This window comes from Rattus norvegicus, chromosome 14, assembly GCF_021556685.1.
Source record: "Rattus norvegicus strain SHRSP/BbbUtx chromosome 14, alternate assembly SHRSP_T2T, whole genome shotgun sequence".
Classification (NCBI taxonomy): domain Eukaryota; kingdom Metazoa; phylum Chordata; class Mammalia; order Rodentia; family Muridae; genus Rattus; species Rattus norvegicus.
Window position 1 is genome coordinate 88,272,621 of NC_141547.1, and position 16,229 is coordinate 88,288,849.

Genomic DNA, 16,229 nt, shown 5'->3' on the forward strand with positions numbered 1-16,229 from the left:
CATTCATGGTTCTCCAGCCTCAACACTCCTAATGCTCCCTGGCTAGATCTAGAGTTTGCATGGGTCTGGCTATGGTTTTCCTGTACCAGGCACCCAACTGTCTCAGGGTACATAGTGATAGTGTCTGGTCTGAATGAATTGTCCTTTAGGCTAGGGTCCTGAACTCTGGGGACAGCCATACCTGTATGTAGTGATGTTTATGTGTCGGGAATTAGCCCTCCTTAGAGATGAGAGGAAAGAGGCAGAAGGCAGTGAGCATAGTTATTGAGTTGTGGCTCAAAGGAGCTGCTGCAAAAGGCCCAGGGTAGAAGGCATGTCATGAGCAAGAAGGTAGATACATGTAGGCAGTTGTCTTAGTTAGGGTTTTATTGCTGTGAACAGACACCATAACCAATGTAAGTTTTATAAAGGACAACATTTAATTGGGGCTGGCTTACAGGTTCAGAGGTTCAGTCCATTATCATCAAGGTGGGAGCATAGCAGCATCCAGGCAGGTATAGTGCAGGAGGAACTGAGTTCTACATTTTCACCCAAAGGAAGCCAGGAACAGATTGAGTATCCTCAGGCAGCTAAGAGGAGGGTCTCCAAGCCCACCCCCACAAAGACACACTTCCTCCAACAAGACCACACCTTCTAATAGTGCCACTCCCTGGGCCAAGCATATGCAAACCATCACAGCAATATAACAAAAGGTATATTTTTCTTATGCTGAAGATTGTCACACAAAGTTCACACTCTAAATTCTTGTCTACGGTACTGGGCCTGTCTCTCCATGTCTGCTCACCTGTGCAACTTATTTTAGCTGAAGGTCAGGTCCAGTCTCTAACGGAAGTCTCTGATTTGAGGGTCAGGATCCTGGGGGAGACTCTCCAGGCACAGGATAGACCAAGGTGGCATTTCTTTAGGTGTGCAGAGCAGAACCTTGCTCTTGGTCTCTGTCTAGTGGGCGCACAGGGTTCCAGGACCATGTCTGGTTTTCTTGAGTGGGTGATGTCACTGGGTTCTGGCTATCAGGTGTAATCTTGGGTGTCGTAGGGTTCCCAACTAAGCTATTTTATATGTTTAAAAGGCTTTTTTTTTTTTTAAAAAAAAACTATGCTCACTACAAGTCAGTTAATAACCGATGTTCTCTTTGACTGAAATCACGTCTCTCAGCTCTGGCCACTGTTACCTGTTCTTCTGTCACACTACCCAGAGCCATATGGCATCTATGTGTCTTCTCTCCAAGCTCACCATGAACTTTAGCTCTGGATCCTCACAGGTCTTCATCCATTTCACAAACTCAGGAAGCTGAGGCCAGGCTGTGGGGGAGGGTGGGGGCATTGTTGGCACAGACCAGGGGAAGTAGCAGGGCCTGCATTGAGAGACTTGGACCTATCTGAAGCCAAGCTCAGGCAAGCCCTTCCTGCTTCTTCTAGTGAACAGCATGGACTGAACTCTTATGGAGTTTATCTGATGAAAACTCAGGTGAGTCAAGTAGGACCGGTTGCCCCCAAGCAGTCAGAGTCAGGAGACTCTTACACATCCCAGGGTTGAAGTTGGTGGTCTTCACACAGTGAGGTGTTGGGAGGTACTGGTAACATCACTAGTACAGCCTTACATGCGATCCCTACCACAGCACACATTGGCATGCTCCATCAGAACTTCTAAAATAGCTCCGTTGTGAAGAAGCCTTCTTGTTTCCAGGAGTATCTGGATATTCTAGCATGTTACACACACACACACACACACACACACACACACACACACACACACACACACATAAATTATGTGGTTCCAAGTTCTGCCTCTCTTCTAGGGGTGTCTGGAAGCTGGCGGTACACCAGCTTAGACAGGACAGGGCAAAGTCCAGAATGGGTGGGGTTCATAGTCCACCCCTTCCCTCCAGAGTGTTAGATGCCACTGCTTGCTGGGTCAGAATGGGGAAACAGAGTCCAGGACAAACACTGTGGTTCTACGTCTCCCTCTTTCTCCCTCTCAGGGTGTCCAGATACCACTGAACACTAGGCTGAAAGGATAGAGCAGAGAGTCCCAAGTGTGAAGCATCCCAGTCTGGTTGGGAGCAAGCGTATGTGGGAGAGAAAGCCTTCTCTGAGAATCTCAGTGTTACAGCTTTTAGGCAAAGGCCTTCTCCGACTATCTTTAATGAAGCAGCTCTCTGAGATGATCTTACCTTGTTCATATTTCTTAATTTGAAGTGGGTTGAATGTATGTACTTTATTGGGGTGAACCAAGGGTTATAGAGTTTTGGGGGAAGAGGGTGAGACTAGCCAGGGTGGGCTAAGGTCATTGGCTGAAGGCTAAAGTTACTGAGATGCCTCATCTGCATGGGGAAGAATTCCAAGTGCTGTGCTACATGACTGACCACCTGTGACTACCTGGTTGGGGGTCTCTCGGTTACACGCTGTGAGGCAGGAGCGGACACAGGGAGGGAGCTAGTTCCATTCCTGCTGGTCTCACGTTTTGAGATTTCCGTGGTTTGAACATGCTCTACCTCACCAGTTCTGTGCCAGTTCCTCTTGTGACATGGTCCATGTTTTTCAAAGAAATATAGCTATTATATTTTGTATATATAAAATGTATGTCAAATACACATGTATGTCATATATATATATTATTTACTTTTAGTATTTTAATTCCATGTATGTATATGTATTTGTGTGTGCACATGTGCATATGTGCATGTGAGTGTGATGCCCCGAGGCACCAGAAGAGGGCATCAGAGTCCTGAAACTGGAGTTATGGGTGCTTGTAAGCCATCTGACACAGGCACTAGAAACCAAACTCAGGCCCTCTATAAGAGCACAGTAAGTGCTCTAAGCCACTGAGCCGTCTCTAGTCCTTTGATATATGCCATGTTAAATATTACCTAGATGCTAGGCATGCTTTCAATAACCTTAGTGAATAGGAACATAGATGAACCAGAAAGGCACTTGGATTAACTTTCTGTTCTGGGTTGTGCTGTCTGCTGACCCACTTCTTCCTAACAGGGGCGCATAGGTCACACGATGACAGTCAGCATGTGCAGTGTTGAATTCTTGCTGCCCTGTGCTTGGTATTTATTCCCTCTACAGTGGTATAATATGGTTTACTTAGTTTTCTATTTTGAGAGGTTTGTACAAAGATGGGCTTTGCCCCAGATCTACTTTCATTTACATGAAAGGTCTGCCAATGTCTTTTCTAGCCTGGCGGATATATATATATATATATATATATGTCCCCGCCAGCGGGGACCCAGTTATTCAGGGTCCTGAAGAGGCTTTCTACCTGTGGGCCAAAATGGGGGTGAAGAGAAGAAGGAGACCAAGCAAAAGTTCTGTTGTCAAGGTCTCGTTTATTGGGGTGAATGTTACAGCTTTTAAGGCTTTCAGGTAGGGGGAGTGTCCTTTGTGAAACACAGAGGAGGGGGAGGTGCGGATACAGGCAGTGATAGCTGGAGGCAAAGAGGTCAGGCAGTAGACAATGAGGTCAGGCGGTGGAGACACTGGGTGTTGATTAAGGAGGTAACAGGTATCTGCTAAGGGAGCTGAGGCATCCCTTGAATGTTATCTTCTTGTGCCATAAATTCATGGGAGAGGCTTTCATTCAACAATCTTAAGACTTAAGACAGTCATCTTAGGGGTGAATATCTGTGGCCAAACAGCCCAAAGTCACCTAGCCACTTTGAGCCATGCAGTCAAAAAGCGGCTAGGCCCAAATCCAATATGGCTCCGTGCATATATATATATATATATATATATATATATATATATATATATATATATATATATATGTATGTACCTCTCCATTTTCTTTCCTTCTTTTTTCCTTAAGTTTTGCTATCCTGATTTTGGATATTGTATACCATTCCTTTCTCCAGGCTTGTCCTCCTATCTGTGACAGGACACAGCTACGTCAGAAAAGGTGTGACCCTCGTGTAATAGATCATGCATCTCAACTCTGGCTGCATTAATGGAGGATTTAAAAATGCTTCATTGAACATGATGTGTCACTGATTTGCTAATGACCCATGATCAGTCTCTCTATCTGCCTGTCTCTCTGTCTCTCTGTCTATTTGTCTGTCTATCTGTCTGTCTGTCTATCTATCTATCTATCTATCTATCTATCTATCTATCTATCTATCTATCTATCTATCCATCCATCCATTCATCCACCCACCCACCCACCCATCCATCCATTCATTCATCAATCTATCTATGGCACTAGAACAATATTGAAATGCTTTTGACAATATTTTAGAACTTGTCTTGTTTCATAATGAGTGTGAGCCCTCGGTCACAGTACAGTTGTAATCTGAAGGTAGATGCCTTCCTTGTCTCTAGAACATTCTAATGTGTACCACCCAGGGTACACCTTACTCATCTTTCTGTCTTTTTTTTTTTCAGAGCTGAGGACCGAACCCAGGGCCTTGTGCTTGCTAGGCAAGTGCTCTACCACTGAGCTAAATCCCCAACTCTCTTTCTGTCCTTTTTAAGTGCGTGCAGGAAGAAATTATTTCTTGTTAACTTTTTTAATGCGAGAATCTATAGCTCAGTGTTTGACTGAGTCAGTGCTAAGTAAATGTTCAGTGAATGAGTGTCAAAAAACAAATGATAATTTTTCAATAGAATGCCCTTTTTTTTTAATGGAAGGAGAAAGACTTCATTCGTCAACTTTCCTTTTTCTCAGTGCCCAACTCTCATCAAGGTTTTCTTGAGGAAGCGGAGTGGGAGCTCTGAGCTCTTGGGACGTCACAGCTCCTCGCTGTACAGTACCTGCTGTGCTGTACCTGCAATTGAAGGCGGTATTGGGTACTGATATAATCTTTGTTTGTGTGAACTGTGTGAGATCTAGATTGGCTTTTCTAAAGGAACAACAGCAAAGGCTGCCAAACCCTTCTGGAAAAGTCCCTACTTCTAAAAGGTCGCCACTGGGAGGCCCTGAAGCACCCCAGGCAGACACAATAGAACTTCATGTGTACCGGGAAGTCTTTGTTTTCAAAGTCCAGGGTAACAAAGTAATTATGTGCCTTACTTCACCTTCTTTGACATTCTAAACTTAGGTTGGTTCTCCTTCCTTCAGCAAATGAGATCTTGGGACAAGCTGCTTCCCCAAAGGGGTCCTTTTCTTTCTTAATTCATTGGCAATTTTATTTTTATCCTTTATATTTTCCACTGTAACCCAAACCACATGTGGCAGGAGCCACTTGGAGGACTTAAAAATGGCTTTAGGCTCAGTCGCCAGTGAGGTGGAATGGACTTGTTTACTCTGTAGGCTTAAGCTTTGTCCAGGGTCCGTCAGGAGTCAGTTCAAGGACATGAGGTAAAATAGTTAAGTCATGGTTTCCAAGGTGCTAGCCGGCACAGTGAAGCCCATCCCGCTGGACATCTTGAGGCGTATGTGCTGCTTGGAAATACTGCAGAATCATGGGAGGAAGCCATGGGCTTAGTTGTCTCATTTCCGTTTTTCTTTTTTTCTTTTTTTTTTCGGAGCTGGGGACCGAACTCAGGGCCTTGCGCTTGCTAGGCAAGCGCTCTACCACTGAGCTAAATCCCCAACCCCAGTTGTCTTCATTTCCAAGTGCCCTGAAGAACACGACTTCTTTCATTTCACAAGCATAGGTATAATGTGATGTGTGCAGGATACCTAAGGGCCCAGGCATATTTCAGATTTCTGATATTTTCCAGATTATGGAAGATTTTCACATACATATAAAGAGATCCTTGGGGAAAGAATTACACCTTCCATCTAAACACAAGTTTATTTATATTTCATGGACATTTTTACACACAGCCTGAAGGGAATTTTATACTATAATATAATAATTTTATACCCAGAATAAAGTTTCATGGCATGTGTTTTTCTACTGATGATGTCATATCATTGCCGTGCATTTTATGGATGTAGGGGTGTTTTGAATCTCCTCCAGGTTTTGCATCAGAGATGTTCAGTTTGTCCATTCATTTTATCGTCTTTGAAGCAGGGGTTCTATCTACGTTGTTCACTGTTTCTCCAGTATGCAGGGTGGTGCCTGACATGATACTTGCTTTCTACTAAACAAGCAAATGGGTCTGTTAATTTTTTTATTTTTAGTAGACTTTCTAAAAAAAACACAGATAGCATTTTAATAGGGTTTATTTTTTTTGTAGTTTTTTTTGTTTTTTAAAAGATTTTGTTTATTTTATGTATGTGAGTACACTGTAGCTGTCTTCAGACACACCAGAAGAGGGCATCGGATCCCTGTTAGACATGGTTGTGAGCCACCATGCGGTTGCTGGGAATTGAACTCAGGACCTCTGGAAGAGCAGTCAGTGCTCTTAACCACTGAGCCATCTCTCCAGCCCTATTTTTTTGTAGTTTAAGGAATGTGTATCTAAAGACACCAATTTGGTACTTTCTGTTTTCTTCCACATATTCTTTTTTTTCCCCCATTTTCTCTCATTTAATTCTCTCATTTAATTTATGGCATGGGAGAGACCTCTGCCATATCCATCTCCCAACTTAGCTCTCAGAAGACCAATCGTATGTCAAAGCTGCTGGATAGCAGGTCTCCCATTGATCTATCTCTCCTCCTCCCTCTTCTTCCTCCTCCTCCTCCTTCATCTTCCTCCTCCTCTTCTTCAATATATCGGAATTTCAGATGTGCATGACTCTGTTTCTGAGCTATCTATGCCCTTCAAAGGGCAGTTGGCCTCTTTGTAATGAACAATACATTGTTTTGATGATCATTACTCTGTACAAGGCTTTGACATATTAGAAGACAAGTTCTGACATATTAGAAGACAAGTTCTGACCTATTGATGTAAATGATGTTGGTTCTTTTTGGTATTTCTACTAAATTCATCTGAGAACCAGCTCATTAGGTACGCCAATAGGCAAACCCTAACAAACATACTTGTTGGGGGTCCATTTGACTTCCTGGCAGTTGTGTCGTGTGGAGGTACAGGTTTGCATTGAGCGCAGAGGTCAGGGCAGAATAGCATCTTCACGACATTTTATGCACTAGCACTGTTCATTTATTACTTATTTACATCCTCTGGTGTCTTTGAATAAAATTAAATATCATGTAAAATTGCGCATGTTTTACTGTTTTTTTTTTGCATTTTGTTTTGCTCCTTAGCTGTTCTATATTTCTTGGTGGATTATTGATTATCATTTAAAATGTATTTTCTTATTGACTCTTGCTGGAGGCATACACCATTATTGCAAAGCATGTTGCCCAGAGTCTTCTGCACAAGTGAATTTGGAACTCTCACCCCTGATTTTTGTCAGGTGTTCTATATTAGACTATGAAGTACACACATATATGTTTAGTCTTCACCGTAAGCTGCTGAGGTGTTTTTCTGCAGAAATTCTTGTTTTGTAGTGGTCCCCTCAGTGTCTTGTCTTAAGTCTTGTTTGTGTGGTGTTGAGTGACTTGTTTACTATTTACGTGCTGCGGCGTACTTTTCGTCTCTAAATCTTACCTGCCTGTGTCTTTGAAAGGAAAGCCTGAAATCCTTGTCTTTCAAATAGTTTAATCCCAGCATTGTTTGGAATCTGAGCACATGATCTGAAAGCCGCTTTAGTGTGTTTGGCAATGGGATAACCTGGTTTATCTTACAATTCTCTTTTCTTGTGTTCTTGAGATGTAATCTCCCTGTGACACTATTTCTAAATCAACTAACCTCCTAGCAGTGCAGAGAGATATAATTGTGTTGTGGTTTCTTGCTGTCGATGAGCTGATGGTTGGTGACTCTGGTTTCCCTGTTGATGGGTGTCTTTCTTGAACTCTTGACATCTTCTCTCCTTTCCTCCTCTTTCTCTTCTCTCTGGGAGTGTGGGTATATGTGCATGTGTGTGGGTCTGTGTGGATGTGCATATGGGTCGGTGTGGGTGTGGACATGTGCATGTGGAGTGCATGTGTGTGTCTTGGTGTGTGGTGTGTGTGTGTGTGTGTGTGTGTGTGTGTATGTGTGTGTCTTGGGGGTGTTGGTGTGGTGTGTGTGTGTGTGTGTGTGTGTGTGTGTGTGTAGTATGTACGCACTTTTGCACATGTTTCTAAGTTAGGATTTCTATTGCTCTGATAAAACACCATGACCAAGAATGACTCGAGGGGGAAGGACTTATTTTCATTTTACACTTCCCTGAGGTTAAGTCAGGGAATAACTCGAGGTAGAAACCTGTAAGCAGGAACTGAAGCAGAAGCCACAGAGGAATGCTGCTTACTGACTTGCTTCTCATGGTTTTCTCAGTCTTTTTTCTTATACAACCCAGGGTTCTATGCACAGTGTGGCAGTGCCTGGAGTTGGCTGAATTCTTCCGCATCAACCATTAATCAAGAAAACGCTGGACTGACTTGCCTATTATAGGCCAATGTTATGGAAGCATTTCCTCAATTGAGAGTTCCTCTTCCCAAATGACTGTAGTTTGTGTCAAGGTGTTTAAAAAAAATAATCCCAACCAGAACAATATGCATGACTGCATATGTGTATGTGGTGTTTATGTATGTACACATGGATAGGTAGTGTGTGCTGTGGGTGTGTGCAAAAGTCTCCCCCCACACTGTCTCAGGGTATTTCTGTATTCTTTGGAGTACTTCATTTCTATCATCCCTAGATTTACATCTTTTAGATGCTTGGAAAAAATTCCTAGGCATAATTTATAATTTTTAAAATATCACATTTTCTGTTTTTTTCTCTTGAGATTTTGCATTCTTTTGGAACTGGGACCTCAGCAGCAATGCTCAACTGGTTCCAGCCAGCAGCACTGAATGCAGAAATGATATTATTGGATTATAAGTTGTTGCCATTCTCATGTTGACCGTGTATTATTGTCACGGTTTCACCCTTCACTGCTCATGGTCCCTAAATTATCTGTGTTCTCTAGTCACTGAGAGCACAACACACATGTGTGTTTGTTTTGGTTCCAGGACAATTTTAGCTAAGTATGGGAATATATTTTTATATATTATTTTAAAATCCATATGTACTTTATTTTTAGGTAATGTAGATATTGGATCAACAAGTGAGTAAAGACAGTTGGTGCTATTCCTAATGATCTGAGTTTGAGTTCCAGAACCTACACATGAGTCCTTTGACCTCCACATGCTTGCCTTGGCATGTACACACCCCTGCAAGCAAGCAAGTAAGCAAGCAAGCAGAAATATTGTGGATATTGATACACTGGCATTTATATGGAATATTTTAAGGATATGTTCAAGCTTGGCTTGTGCACAACCTTTCCAACTGTTGTTTCCTTGTTTAAACCCTGCAGTTTTCTTCTTTTATTTCTTCTATAAGTATTCTGAAGTTCACCAGCCACAGCTCAAGAACAGTTAATTTTCTAAAGTGCAGCACAAAATTGCTCTTTTAATCTTCAGTTGAAGTCTTCTGTAGCTTTGGCCATTTTGGGCTCTATTTTTTAAAATTCTTTCCCTTAGAGATGCTAATTTCTTAAATTGCATAGTCTTTTTTTTTGTTTGTTTGTTTGAAAATTTTTGTCTTTAAAATATTTTAAAGGTCATTATTGTTAACTCCAACTTTATGTGATCAAGGATTCATGTGTCACGAGTGTCTAGTTGTTGATGATGATGTTGTTGTTGTTGTTGTGACTTTTAAATCTGTGACGTTTCTTTTGTTCTCTTTGTTGAGTCAGGGAAGCTGATGTGCTGTAAGGAATGTGACTCACACTCTGGCAGTTTAGCTCAGAGACTGTATTTGTTCTTGACTCTTCGGTGATCTTTTCTAAATACTTTTATTTTTATGTTTTTGCTTTTGTTGTTGTTGTTGTAACAGGAAGTGTGCTGGAAATGATGATGGAGTTGAAGAGGGAGCTCATCTGACATAGATAAAAAGAAAATCTTTATTACATTAATTAGGCTCTGTGTTCTCCTATGAATTTTGTTAAATGTTTTATCCTACGTTCACTCTATTCATTTGGGGAAGTTTCTGTCCTATTGAGACTAATCATTTTGTGGGTTATTATTATTATTATTATTATTATTATTATTATTATTATTAATTATTTTAGGGATCAGGCAAAGACAAGTTTTTCCGTTTCCTCTAACTCAGTGATTCTCAACCTTCTTAAAGCTATGACCTTTAATACAGGCCTTCATGTTGTGATCTCCAACCATAAAATTATTTCATTGCTACTTCATAATTAATTTTCCTGCCTTTATGACTTGTAATGTAAATATCTGATGTGTGACTCCCAAAGGGGTCATGACTCACAGGTTGAGAACTGCTGCTCTAACTTATCTTTTCTACCCTCCTCCTTATTTTGTATGAAGGAAGAAACTCTCCCTCGATTTTTTTATCAAGATCCTCTATGCATGTTCATACTGTTAGGGTCTCCTAAATTCTCTCCTGTCTGAGCTGTGCTGAAAGCAAAAGGAAAAATCTCTATTTGTGCATGGGATGAGATGTGACAGGAGAATAAAATTGGGATTCCTATACCCGTAAAGGTCACAGAGAAGGGTTCTGAAAGTCCGGTGTAAAGGGGACTCTTCACTTTCTCCTGGTTGGAACGGCCTCCTGGGATTTGACTAAAGGAGTGGCCGGCTTTGCAGTTGCTTGGAAATGTGACCCATGCTTTTTCAAGCATTAATAGGTTCAAGGGATGATTGATTATTTTTCTCGAGAGCAGAGCCCATGGTACTGCTCACGCCTGGTGCTTTTGAACACTGATGGGCTTTTTCATTTAGAGCAGATCATAGTGGTTTGAAGTGAGAGCCTGAGGCTGGGAGGGAGAGCAGTGTTATCTGACAGGAGACATGCCCATTAGCAGGAGGATGATTAAAAATGCCGAGCGAGTTTCTGGGCTTATGACATATGAGAAGAAAATCATGAAAATGTGAGGAGAAGGGGAGACTTTGTCCCCTTCAGAGAGGCAGCCTCATGAAAGGAACAGATTCACAGGTGCACAGAGGACATTGACGCAGCAGAACTTAGCATCTCTGTGGATGCTTTCCTCTGGGGATAATTTCAGATTCAGAACGGTAGAAAGTTCTTATTTGCACTTTTCAAAAGGGCACTTGACCAGCTTGTAGATTAAAAAATCTCAGAAGCAGTGTTCTTTTAGCTTTAATTGGACTTCCTTTTGAATTCTAAACTCTTCAAAGGGTCTTCTTGAAGGAATGTGGAATTCTAATACTTGCAGTGATTTTCATTTGCAACTACAAATTTGTTATTAGTTTAAGACTGCATTGATGATTCTTGTGGGGGTTGGGGATTTAGCTCAGTTGTAGAGCGCTTGCCTAGCAAGCGCAAGGCCCTGGGTTTGGTCCCCAGCTCTGAAAAAAAAAAAAAGATGATTATTGTGGTCATGGCTGACAGAGTTTACTTGGCAAAATCCCTTAAATTTCATTTTCTTGGCATCTAGGAAAGAGAGTAAAGATACTAATTTTTTTTAAGTTGGTAAGTTGCTTGCCCGAAAGATTTAAATAATAAAAGAGCAAGTAAGATGGGCATATGCTTATAACCCTAGCTCTTGGGTAGAGGCAGGAAGTCAACTGCTCAGGGCTAGTCTCAAACACATAGTGAGTGTGAGGCAAACATCTGAGATCCCATCTCAAACAAAAAGCAAAAATAAATAAATAAATAAATAAAGCGAATGAAATAGAGACAAAATATCAGGACCACCCAAGGCTAAGAGAAAGTTAAATTCTTTAATCAAAAACCAGAAAATGATGATTTACAAGGTAGTTAAAATATGATTTAATAGAGAAATTGGAACCTGGAAGAACAGAGAATTAGTAGGCAAGGAATTGTTAGGTGCTTAAAAACAGTTTCGTTCTAGTAATGCAAGCAAATTACTTTTCCATATCAATTTGATAAAACTATGACTGAAGTTAAAAGCTGGGGCCGGAGCTGTTGTTCAGGGTGAGGTGATTGTCTAGCCTGCAAGAGGCCCTGGGTGGGATTCCAAACACTGCCAGAAAACCAACAAAAACTAAGGGAGTTAATCTTGCGTGCTATAGGGGCGAGATGGGACAGGGTGATGATCAGGCTTCACTCTCGATGAGAGAGTTGCAGTTTTGTTTGCCCAGACTCATGTGGTGTGAGGGAGATGGTAATGGCAGGCTGAGAAATAAAGAAGCCAAAGAGACCAGAAGTTCACTTTCAGTTCAAGCATTAGAACCTAGTATCTGACGCCATAAGATACTGTCTTTAGCTTGATGAGTTTTAGACAGTTTTTCGCGTGAACTTATCCACTGCCTTACCCATGTTGTGTTTATAGAGGTGAGGTGGACTGAAACCAATAAGGATTATTCACAAGAACATTTGCTTAAAATTGTATCTCTTTTTCACATCAATTCCTTATTCCATTGTCAGTTCATTTCTTTCAATTTTAAAAATGTAAGGTTGGGGCTATCTATGGCCCAGAGAAACACATTTGCCAAGCATGCATGAGGCCGTGGGTTCAAGTCCTGGCACTGAAAAGATAGTTCAGAATTACATATTACTGCAATCTTCTGGGCAGCTCTTTAGAGTGTCCAAAGATTTGACTATAGTAAATCTAGGTTGAGGAGTTTATTCCAGTTTAGCCAAAGCAATTCACAGAATAGGATATTTTAACACAAAAAGTGCCACTCTTTAGAAGCATGGACCTGTGGCCTCTGTATAGTCACTCATTGTGTTGTAATAGCAAAGTGAGAGTGGGGTTCTCAGATGGGGCCAGGGAATGTGGTTGAAGGCATGAGAAAAATGAACAGAAGTTGATCTGTTGGAGCACAGGAAATGAGGGTGAAGATTTTAGTTCTTTAACTTCTTTTATGACGCTTCTGAAATTGAAAACAATCTTGGAAATGGAAAAGAACAGGATCCAGGACAGGTGAGAATGATGATGAGGAGACATCATGGATTGGGATCTCAAGGCCCCAACTGAGCCTGGATCCTGGAGAGATTTGAGATCAGGCTATGCTGGGCCTTCAGTTACATTGTTATGTGCAAGTGGCTTACTGGGCTATGCCCTGCCCCATAGAGTACAATGTAGACATGGGATAACAGCATCTCACCAGAGGTGAAGAGAGCATCTATGAAGAGAACATCTAGCAGTTGCCACCCATAAGGCACAGTCTGATAACCATTCTTCAACACACTATAAATTTGTCAGAGAAAAATCAAGATTAGAAGAATATAGGTAGACAACAATAAAATTGTCTCATGAAAACCAGGCCTGAGAACTTTGTGGATGTACCAGACTGAGAAAGAGGTGAAACTTCCTCTCCTGGACTCCGTAAAGAGGAGGGCACATAAGCCATGCCAGCCTGTCAAACCTGACCACCCAGTGTTTGTATCAAGAGATCTGGCTCTCTGCTCCTCCCTGTTCCTGAGACAGCTGCATCTTCTTGTGCCTTGCCAGCCTCATCCTGTAGACAAGATGGTGAAGGTCGGTGTGAAGAGATTTGGCAGTACTGGGCGCCTGGTTACCAAGGCTGCCTTCTCTGCATCTGGCAAAATGCAGATTGTTGCCATCAACAACCACTTCATTGACCCCAACTACATGGTCTACATGTTCCAATATGACTCTACCCATGGCAAGTTCAATGGCACAGTCAAGGCTGAGAATGGGAAGCTTGTCATCAATGGGAAGCCATCACCATCTTCCAGGATCAAGATCCCACTAACATCAAATGGAGTGATGCTGGTGTTGATTATGTCATGGAGTCTACTGGCATCTTCACCACCATGGAGAAGGCTGGGGCTCACTTGAAGGGTGGGGCCAAAAGGGTCATCATCTCTGTCCCCTTGGCCAATGCCCCCATGTTGTGATGGGTGTGAACCTCGAGAAATATGGCAACTCACTCAAGAGTGAAATATGACAATTCACTCAAGACTGTCAGTAATGCATCTTGCACCATCAACTGTTTAGCCTCCCTGGCCAAGGTCATCCATGACAACTCTGGCATCGTGGAAGGGCTCATGACCACAGTCCACGCCATCACAGCCACTCAGAAGACTGTGGATGGCCCCTCTGGAAAGCTGTGGTGTGATGGCCGTGGGGCAGCCCAGAACATCATGCCTGTATCCACTGGTACTGCCAAGGCTGTGGGCAAGGTCATCTCAGAGTTGAATGGGAAGTTCACTGGCATGGCCTTCTGTGTATCCATTGTGGATCTGACATGCCTTCTGGAGAAACCTGCCAAGTATGATGACATCAAGAAGGTGGTGAAGCAGGTATCTGAGGACTCACTAAAGGGCACCCTGGGCTACACTGAGGACCAGGTTGTCTCCTGAAACTTCAACAGCAGCTCCTACTCTTCCACCTTTGATACTGGGGCTGGCATTGCACTCAATGACAACTTTGTAAAGCTCATTTCCTGGTATGACAATTAATACAATGAATTGTCTACAGCAATAGGGGTGGTGGAACTCATGGCCTACATGGCCTCCAAGGAGTAAGAAACCATGGACCACCTTCCCCACCCCAGCAAGGATACTGAGAGCAAGAGAGAGGCTCTCAGTTGCTGAGGAGTCTGCATCCCAACTCAGCCCCCAACACTGAGCACCTTCTTCACAATTTCCATCCCAGACCTCCATAGTAGCAGGATGGGCCTAGGGAGCCTTCCCTACTCTCTTGAATACCATCAATAAAGTTCATTGCATCAGAGAGAGAGAGAGAGAGAGAGAGAGAGAGAGAGAGAGAGAGAGAACACTATAGGCAGAGAACTTCCAACTGTTCCAACTGTTCTAGGGTCTTCAGCATGCTTCAACCCTGATGCTCATGTGACCTTCTATAGTAGTCTTCTGTCTCTCTACTGGCTCATCTGTCAGGACCCAGTCTTGTCTCTTCTTTCTATAGCCTCCAATATCCTTTACCTTGCACTATTATGGCTCAGCTTTGACTCTGTAGTCTGCCTCACAGGGAGCAGCTGCAGTGAGGACCTCAGGCACACACCCCTACCCTTCCCTATCCCTAGTCTACCTCAAGCCTCTTTGAAATTCTTTAGACTTGGTTGGGACTTATAGATCTTCTGTGGCCACTCTGTAATATACATAGAGATATATTTACTGCATGATGTGTAATGTGTGATCCAATATTAATTTTGGAAATTTGGATTGGAATAAAAGAACCTGTGTTTGCCTTGGCCAGCTACCAAGGAAGGTGGGATGGGGGGCACATTGTTGTCAATGAAACCATTGTACCTTGTGAGCATGTTGTTACTCAATACATTCTGACACTGTGTTCATCCATGTTTCTGACAGGCATGCTCACAACCCAGATAGGGGCAGCAGTGACTTTCTATGAATGTAGCATGACCCGGCTGCCTACCATCCTTCAGATGGTGGGATTATTATAGTGTCTATGGCCCAGCACATTGTCTTTTGTATTTTCCAGGTCCTCTCCCTGGCTGAGTTCTTCTGGCCGTGCATCCTGTTTATGATTCTGACAGTGCTTCGTTTTCAAGAACCCCCCAGACACAGAGAGAATTGTAAGTTTCATGATTTTTTTTTCAAAAATTATTATTTTATTTATTTAAATTCCAGTCATTGCCCTCCCCCAATTCCCTCCTCCTACAGTTCCTCTTCCCATTCCTCCTCCCCCAATTCCCTCCTCCTACAGTTCCTCTTCCCATTCCTCCTCCCCCCTTCCCTCTGAGAGGGTGCTTCCCCCATCAGGCCTCCCCCTTCCCTGGAGCCTCAAGTCTCTGGAGGATTAAGTGCATCTTTTCTCACTGACACCAGACGAGGCAGACCTCTGTTACATGTGTGCCAGGGGCCTCTGACTGGCCATGTATGCTCCTGGTTGGTAGCTCAGTCTCTGGGAGCTCCCTGGGGTTGAGACTGTTGATCCTCCTACTGGGGTCGCTCTCCCTTTCAGCTTCTTCAGTCCTTCCCCTAATTCAACCATAGAGGTCCCTGACTTCAGTCCAGTGGTTGGGTATAAGTTTCTGCTTCTGTCTCAATCAGTTGCTGGTAGGGCCTCTCAGGGGACAGCCATGCCAGGCTCCTGTCTGTAAGCACATCATAACATCAGTAATAGTGGTTTTGGTCCCCCCAACCCCCCATGAGATAGATCCTGAGTTGGGTCAGTCATTGGACCTCCTTTCCTTCAGTCTCTTCTCCATTTTTGTCCCTGCAGTTCTTTTAAACAGGAACAATTCTATGTCAGGAATTTTGACTGTGGGTTAGTAACCCTCAGTTCTCCCCATGTGAGACCCTGTCTATCTGTTGGAGGTGGACTCTTTGAGTTCCTTTTCCCCAATATTGGGCATTTTGGCTAAGGTCATTCCCAATGAGTCCTGAGAGTGTCACCTCTCTGGT

At 42.9% G+C, this 16,229-nt stretch overlaps 1 protein-coding gene and 1 pseudogene across 1 annotated transcript in view; both read left to right on the forward strand.

Moving 5' to 3' along the window:
* Positions 1-13,344: 13,344 nt before the first annotated feature.
* Gapdh-ps48 (Glyceraldehyde-3-phosphate dehydrogenase, pseudogene 48) lies at positions 13,345-14,366 on the forward strand (annotated as a pseudogene).
* A 791-nt stretch (positions 14,367-15,157) lies between these two features.
* The window catches only part of Abca13 (ATP binding cassette subfamily A member 13), a 484,842-nt gene continuing 483,770 nt past the window's right edge, over positions 15,158-16,229 (forward strand). The window contains exons 1-2 of the mRNA XM_087584614.1: positions 15,158-15,250; positions 15,304-15,397. Coding sequence (XP_087440740.1) covers positions 15,158-15,250; positions 15,304-15,397 — 187 coding nt within the window. The remainder of the gene's footprint in view (positions 15,251-15,303; positions 15,398-16,229) is intronic.